The 8,017-nt window shown below is 38.5% G+C and overlaps 2 protein-coding genes across 2 annotated transcripts; one reads left to right on the forward strand and one right to left on the reverse strand.

Annotated features, from left to right (window-relative positions):
- Window positions 1-2,150: 2,150 nt before the first annotated feature.
- Window positions 2,151-4,541, forward strand: LOC124271300. Its single transcript, XM_046706398.1, has 5 exons — window positions 2,151-2,596; window positions 2,893-2,963; window positions 3,208-3,515; window positions 3,766-3,886; window positions 4,204-4,541. Exons 3-5 carry the CDS (start codon window positions 3,271-3,273, stop codon window positions 4,390-4,392), a joined length of 555 nt encoding a protein of 184 aa, XP_046562354.1. The 5' UTR covers window positions 2,151-2,596; window positions 2,893-2,963; window positions 3,208-3,270; the 3' UTR covers window positions 4,393-4,541.
- Window positions 4,542-5,827: 1,286 nt separating this feature from the next.
- LOC124271302 (gastrula zinc finger protein XlCGF52.1-like) lies at window positions 5,828-7,543 on the reverse strand. Its single transcript, XM_046706400.1, has 4 exons — window positions 7,514-7,543; window positions 7,027-7,149; window positions 6,757-6,829; window positions 5,828-6,486 (listed from the first exon to the last, which is right to left on the reverse strand). Exons 1-4 carry the CDS (start codon window positions 7,541-7,543, stop codon window positions 5,828-5,830), a joined length of 885 nt encoding a protein of 294 aa, XP_046562356.1.
- Between the last annotated feature and the right edge of the window lie 474 nt (window positions 7,544-8,017).

Raw genomic sequence — 8,017 nt, forward strand, 5'->3', positions numbered from 1 at the left:
CTGTCAGCTTGTCGAGGAGTCTCAGACCATATCACAAGAAAGTGAACTTCGGTGGAATATGACCCTCCTAAGTGAAAAATCAATAAAACTGAATGAAGAACTTGATAAGAAGAATAATGCTCTTGACAGATTGAAGAAATTGGGTGGAGAAGACTACAAAAACTCACGGTACTGTTTTGTTATACAGCTGGTAATAGCAGCTCAAGTAGAACTTTGAGAGTGCTTGGAAACTGGTCGCAATTGGAGAAATAAACTTGTGAAGATCCTTGCCACATTGCATAGGAAACAATCACTTTTTCTGGAATCGCCTTTTTGTCTGTTTTTAATTTGCCAACTTTCTATGCCCTCCATGACATTGACAGTCTCATGGACAGTGGCAATGAAAGGAAAGAGGAGCTAGCAGTTTTCCTGTTACGTGAAGGGACACAATATGTGAAGCACAGAAGTAAGGCCTGGTTCTCATTCCGAAAGGAAGTAAACGTCACAGGAAGCACGATTTTCGCAGCTGTAGGAGCGGATGGACTAAAGACACAACGGGAACACTTTCTGCAGAAATTGAGAGGAAAGGAAGTTCCAGAATTCACTCAGGAAGTACAGGATGCCATAAGACATGGCGAGAAGCATGAGCCAGATGCCCTTGCCACATTCTGCACAAGATTTATTCCTAGTTTTCTGCCTGATTGTGCAATTTACGAAGCTGGTTGTTTCCAAGTTAAGGCCGGAAGTGTTCCAATGTTGGAATAGTTACAAATATACAAACCGGAAAAGTGGAGGCAGTACTCGAAGTTAAGAGCCCTTATACGGGGAGGCTCCACACTGGAATACAAGCCAGATATTACCTTCAGGTACAGGCAGAAATGATGGCATTGGACGTGGAGAACTGCTATTTTGGTTCCTACAAGAGTGATGAAACAATAATTTTCAGAGTCTCGAAAGACCTTGACACTTGGAGCATGGCAGTAGCTTGCATTAAGGAAGTCTATGGTAATGCAAAAGACAAGGTACCAACGAAACTGTCTGAAACTTCCAAACTACTGAGTTTGAAAATCAAGAATGCAGTGTCCCATAATTGCAAGTTACTTGCTCGGGTTTCATCTGTCAGTGCATTTGAGTCTAAGGAAGTGGAAAGCAGCTAGGACACTTTCACAACCCATGTATTGGCAGACTCCCAGGTCAGTATTCCCCCAGGGATACACAAACAATGGGACATGAAGCTGGCACTTTCAACAATGGAAACAGTTTCTGCCAACAACAAGAAGATTTACCAACTGCTGAGAAGAAAAGCCACAGAAGTTGTCACCTTGGTTGCCTCAGACACTGACAGGATCAGGAGCAGGAGTCAAGTAATAGGAGCTCCTATTTGCTACTTCCTGAAAGGATACAGCCTTTCAATGACAGTCATGCAGTCAATATTGGAAGATACCCGAGAAAACTTCATAAAATTGGAATGCATGTTCCCTGTGTCTCCTTTGATGGTCAGTTTATGAAACTTGTGAGGGAAGACCTATTTGGAAAGCCTCAAACATTGCTTCTGGTACAGAAGCAACACTGTCATAAGGTCCCCAAAATGCAGAAGACAGCCATCATTGCTGAGTTCTGGGATGAAGAGATCATCAAAAAGAACAGGAACACTCCACCAAAAACATGTATGGCATATCTTAAAAAAGGCGACAGAGTGAAGCCAATTCAAGAACAAAATGTTTCGCCCGAGGCCTGTCAGGAAGATGCAATATGCCTTGAAGAAGTTCATCTGCATACAGCTGAAGAACATCTGGAAGCTGAACATTCTGGTACTGAAGTAGATGATCATGATCAAGACCAGCAGCAATACAACAGAGAGGAGTCGAATGCAGAGAAGAACATCCAAATCACTCACCAACATTATGTTGATCTTCTCGTCGATCTTTGAAATGGGTTTGATAGCCGGAAAGACAAAACTGTTGATGAAATCAAGGTAGTTCTGATGCAATGTGACAAACTTTCAAAATTGAAGATTCCCGAATTGAAGGTTGTTGCACGATTCTTTAAGTACCAAATGGACATGGACATTGTGCTGTGTCGACTAAAGAAACTTTTGAGTCTGGAAGGAACCATAGTTGCTCAGAATGGCAAGAAGACAATACCATCACTGACTGTCCTATCTGCTCAAGTATTGCAAAGTAATATCTATCCAAAAGCGGCACTGAATGCTTCTTATGCTCAGTGGACTTTCGAGAGAGTCAAGGAAGAATGGCAAAAGAATTCCAAAATTCAGCATGGCATGGTCATACAAGAAGTTGATGCTACAAGACGTATTGACTGGTTTTACATTCCGGAATATTCACAAACAAGGCAGCAACTGGAGGTAAAGAAGATTGATACCCACCATCTACTCACAAGACACAGATCTGCTATTTGCAAGGGAAATCTGGGGAAATCATCGAGGTCGCATTTCATTGAAGTTGCAAATAGTCGCAAGACAGCATTGAAGCCTGGCATGATGGAGCAACAACTGAATATGCAGTCGTCAGACTATGCAAGGATAACATTCTCACAGGGTGTACAGATGGAACTTGAAGAAAGGGGATACCAGGACTCCGCAAAGTTATGCAAATATGTAAGTGTACAGATTATTTTGTTTTAAGGGAATGTGAACTTATCATGTAGTGTTCTCTCATTTTCATACTTGGATCTGCCTCAAAGTTTTTATCTTGGAAAAAAATACATATATTTAAATTTTCATGCTACTATAATGATATTGTGAGATGATGTAGCATGATTTGAGATCTGAGGGTTATTTTATTATTTTTGTACTGATATTTTTTATGATTTTATATAAGTAATATGTGACCCTTAGTCCATGAAGATAAGCCAAATGACATATCATTCACTACATGTACAATATTCTTCCAGGTGAGAGAGTGGTTTGAATCCTGTGACGAGCCTGGGATATCCGCTGTAGAGAGGTGTCGTATGAAACTTCAGTAAGTTACTGAGTAATTTTCTATGTACAATTGAATCTTGTAGTCACTTTATATGGTACTTAAAAAGGATGTATAAAAGATGCATTAAGCATGGATGGAGAATTTAAAAGGCATTATGGCACATCTCTTAACATATAATGTTGTGTGAGAAATCTGTTTGGATTTATAATTTACAGTTCTAATATTATCTAATGATAGTTTTCAATAACAGTTTTCAGATATTAATTAATATTGTTTACTTCAGGTACCGAGACTACTTGTTGTCATTGGTCGATTTCTCCTCGTTCCCCCTCCAGGATCACACATTATGGGATATTCGACTTCCTTATTGGAGTCAACAGTGGCCACTATAGATACAGACTTCATGATGTATGCCATCACTCGTAGAAGAACCTATAACAATAGGGCGCTTGGGAGCCAGCCATGTGAAAGCCTGTATTCATGTCTGGCAACCATGCCCGGAGCCAAGAATGGAGTTCCGAGCTGTGTTGACTTGGAGGTGAACATGGCAAAGATATGTGGAGAGTGTATTGTAAGACACGACCCAACTAGGTAACAAACCATATATTGAATAAAATCAACTAAAATATCTGTTCTACATTTCAGAAAGTGCACTTTTCTGAATAAATAATGCCTAAAAATGGAAATTTGTGAATTTAGTTCCTAAGTGTAAAATGTTTCAAATAATAATTTATTTAAAATCAATGAGCTAAAAGCTCATGTTTAATAGCTGAGCATATAATCAGATTTAGAGTATAAGTGTAATATTTTGTTCATAACTATTTTCCTTCATCATATTCAGAGGCTTCTCAGCACGACTGTCTAGTGCTCCAGTTTACCCCCAGCAGCTGTTGGGGAGAGATGTCGGTCCCCTTCCACCACCCCAAGATCCACCTGCATTCATCCATCAGATAAGAATTCAGGTAATGTAATCAAGTACACTGTTATCATCATAAAACCTTCATAACATCATTGATATCAACACATTACGTTGTAACTGTAATGTAATGATGCAGTGTTTGGCACATTTCGGTTTGAAGCCGAGAGATTCTACAAATTTTTCACCTCAGGATTTCTTCTTACAATAATACTAGCCACAATGATAGAATAGAAATGCTCTTGAAAGCAGTGTTAAACATTATATCACATCACATGTTTAATGTACATGTATGGTTGTTTTATGTAGTGTGAATCTCAACACTGTCTTGATTTCATTTTTACTTTGTCATTTTTATTGTAGAACCACTTGTTCGATTCATGGGAAAGGAGGAGACTGACAAGAAAGGAACCGAAAGGATTAACCACACCACATGAGCCAGGAAGAGGGGCTGTGGGTGTGCGACATTACCATAAAGTGAATGAATGCAAACTCAATCCACTGATTAGGGCAGGGATTTCCGTTTCAAGTCCAAATCAGGAGACCTCTTAAGACCTCCACGAACAAAGACGGAGACATATTTGTACCTCAATTTAAGCTTTATTTTTGTACAAACAGGAATGTGCTGAGTTATTCAAAACATGATCAATATTTCTATTTCATTACAATGTCCAGTAACATTATCATGGTAAATGGAATCAAAATATGCATTCATACATTATTCATAGTAACAGATTAGAATGATATGTTAATAACCTTTGAGCATGAAGTTGATATGTAACAACTGGCTTATTACTTTTCATCGACATTTGAGTTAAAATATTGTTCACAAAAGTAATATAGCTTTGTGGTCAGAATGAATGTATGTATATATATATGTATACTGTGTTGGGTAAAACTCATCTTGTACAATTGTTAATAAACAAATATATTGACTTTCACATCTTGTATATTTCTCTTTCTCTTACAGTGTGCAAAGTGTTCACTTGCATTATTATGGGTTAATTTCTAAAGAGGTAATGGGATTGCATTGCATAGTTTGAGGTACATGGAAATCAAGAAACTTATAAACAATTTTCCTGATATGCAAACAAAATAGATCTATTTCTACTGCACAAACAGTAAAAATAATCATCTTCTTAGAAACATGCATCTTAAATCTACAATCTACAACCTACTTCAAAATTATTTGACTATCTGAGACAAATGAAATAAATGGAAAAACAGTTTCAGTTAAAAAATAACAGACATGGTTTTGGCACATTCATCAACAATATTTGAGATCTTTGTAGTTATGAGGTGGAAGGTATTAGGAATAAATAGGAAATGTTAAAGCATCAACAAGTGGAAAAATACAGAAGCTGCCAATAAAAAAGTCATGCCATGGCAAGTTCACATGTTAAATCTCCAAACAAAATAATCCACTACCCTACTAAACAAAGTGCTAATACAACTACAGATATCACATGATAAAAGAAAACATTGTGATTGGCCGTGACAACATCCCAAAAATACTTCCAGGAAAAATATTGTGTACATTGTTTTGGCACATTCTTCCACTATCTTTGAGATTCATGTTGTGAGTTGGCAGGAATTATGTATAAATGTGAAATGTTCATTGCATTAGCCATGGCATCAACAAGTAAATAAATATAGAAGCTGCCTGTTTGGCAGGTTCACATGTTAAATCTCCAAACAAAATAGTTCACTAAACTACTGAACAAAGTGCCAATTGCTACTAAAAAGATCACAGGATAAACAAGTAAAATATTATGTAGCACTGGGGCAAACTCCCCAAAATACTTTGTCATCAATAATCTAGATCCTCCATCTAAAAATACTGTTTGATGAGGTGGAAGATATTATGAATACAATGTATAATGAAAATTGTGTTTCAACATGAGATCTTAATGTGGATGAAATTATGAAAACATAGAGAATGCTAAGAATCACAGTTGAGATTGATACAGTTGCAGCTGGTTTTTACTTATAGGTCCTCCCATTGTTTGTTCATTTTGGGTACATTGCACTTGACATTAGAGATGTGCCTCTTCAAGTTGTACTTGTCTTTGAAGGAATGCCCACAGTTGTCACAAATAAATGGTCGTGACCTACAATGTACTTTTGTGACATCTCTCTTCACACAGGAGTACCATCTGCTCTGGTACTGACACTGGTCACATCGGTACATCTCAGGGTTCACCTGATGTACAGAACCATGTACCTTTAACTGAAATTTGGTTGCAAACTGTTTGTCACACAGTTCACAAATAAATTCTTTATCATGTGTTTTCATGTGTCTCCTCAAAGCCTGCTTGGAATTGAAGAATTTATCACATTCTGTACATTTGTGCACTTCCTCAGAATGAGATTTCACGTGCTCTCGCATGCCTCTGTAGCTGTTCAACACTTTGAAACAGGTTTTGCAGCGACAAAGACCCTTCTGCTTATGTAACTTGGCTCTATGTTCCTTCAATAACTCTGTATTGAAGAAGGACATGTTACACAATTCACAGCTGATATTAAAATCAAGTTCATGTTTCCTTCTCTGATGAGATCGCAATGTCGCCCGATTTTTAAACTTCTTTTTACACGGCATACATTCAAACGTTGGAATTTCTGGAAGGTTCAGAATCACAGAAATATCTGAAAGAAAAAAATTCCTTTAATGACTTCATAACAGTAAGATGAAACTTAAAGATCTTCGTCTGACAACTTGACGATACATATGGTGTGAAGGGGTGTTATACAAACATACAAACTAGCAAAATTATGTCTGATGAACTCACACACACACACACCGCTTTCACCATGTCAATTGACATGAACATTACTGAATACTTGTGCAATATAAGTACAAGATGTAATCCATTGGGACATTTAGACACTCAAATGACTTTAAATGAAAATGCTTACCACAGTTTTCCAGATTTGGAAGTTGTGAAGCTGGCGTCTCGGGGACAAACATACTTGATGCAGAGGCATCTCTCTGAAAATAAAACGGTTGAATATTATTATAATGAAATATAAGTCATTGAAATTTAAAAAAAGAAGAAGATAAACCAATTGAAAGCATTGAATTTTAACCAATTATGTACAGTAAAATGACCAAAGTTTTTGTAATCCTGTAGACTAAATAGATCATATTGCATTAAAAAAGGATACATTACTAAAAATTCTTTTTACCTGAGAAGTACATGGGGTTTCAGGCATAAGTGCTTCCTGAGAATTGGAAGGCGTTTCAGGGACCCGGACAACTGGACCGTCAAATAAGATGGGCGAGAGGATTGACACGTCTTCCTCAGAAATCTGTGAATACAAGTTTGAGAAATAAAAAAATGCAATTTGGGAAGTCAAAGTGAAAATGATCACCTACATACGCAATTCACTGATAATGAAGACGTTTTAGCAACTTTTTCAATCACAAAAATATCTTTACGTTGAAATCGTGAGGCCATGAGTCTTTTTTTACAAAACTGAAGAGAAACATCAGCACGACATGTCAACAAAAAAACGCCTTCGGTCGAACGAGGGACCACATTGTGCGGAATTGCAAGCCTAACACGGAGAAGTATGAACATAGATTTGAAGCTTACTACAATAGGGGGTTTATGCGCTACATCCCGATATAAGTTTTTCAAGATTACACTCATAGTGACGAAAAACAGGTTACCAAAGGCTTTTCTTCTTCCCGCGCCGCCATGTTTCTTGACTGAAAGCGAGGCTGCGAGGCGAAGAATGCCGATGACTGACGATTTGCATGCCGTTTCGGGATGCTATGACTGCCGTTTCGAAGGCTCGGCGACCGTTCTCGGCCGCTCTTGTAGCAGATACACGAGTTTGGGAGCCGACAGGATCCTGATCTTCAGTACCGCAGGAGGGAGGCAGCGAGGGAGGGAGGCGGCAGCCATGGAGGGAGCCGGCAGACAGGGAGGAAGCCGGCAGACAGGGAGGGAGCCGGCAGACAAGGGAGCAGAAAGCAGGAACTAACCATCCAATATTCTGCCAAATGTCAGTCTGTCGTCTTCGCCTTCCACTGGCAGCCTCTTTGTAAACAATCCTACCTCTCATAGTTGTCTTTGTGCACCACCACGACTCGTGCTGCTTCTAGAGTGCCAAAGATGGTTCACAATGCCCGTATGGTGGGCAGAATATTTCTAAGTGCGCATTGCCTTCT

The sequence above is a fragment of the Haliotis rubra genome, unplaced genomic scaffold (genome assembly GCF_003918875.1).
Source record: "Haliotis rubra isolate DU_JTF1 unplaced genomic scaffold, ASM391887v1 Scf1597, whole genome shotgun sequence".
NCBI lineage: Eukaryota > Metazoa > Mollusca > Gastropoda > Lepetellida > Haliotidae > Haliotis > Haliotis rubra.

Excerpts from the sequence above, each read along its gene's own strand:
- LOC124271300 (XM_046706398.1), top strand. The coding sequence starts at position 3,271 with ATGGGATATTCGACTTCCTTATTGGAGTCAACAGTGGCCACTATAGAT. Across the intron at positions 3,516-3,765 it reads GTAAGACACGACCCAACTAG|AGGCTTCTCAGCACGACTGT; the intron begins GTAACAAACCAT and ends CATCATATTCAG. Across the intron at positions 3,887-4,203 it reads TCCATCAGATAAGAATTCAG|AACCACTTGTTCGATTCATG; the intron begins GTAATGTAATCA and ends TTTTTATTGTAG.
- LOC124271302 (XM_046706400.1), bottom strand. The coding sequence starts at position 7,543 with ATGGCGGCGCGGGAAGAAGAAAAGCCTTTG. Across the intron at positions 7,150-7,513 it reads GGGAAGAAGAAAAGCCTTTG|ATTTCTGAGGAAGACGTGTC; the intron begins GTAACCTGTTTT and ends TTGTATTCACAG. Across the intron at positions 6,830-7,026 it reads AAACCCCATGTACTTCTCAG|AGAGATGCCTCTGCATCAAG; the intron begins GTAAAAAGAATT and ends TTTTATTTTCAG.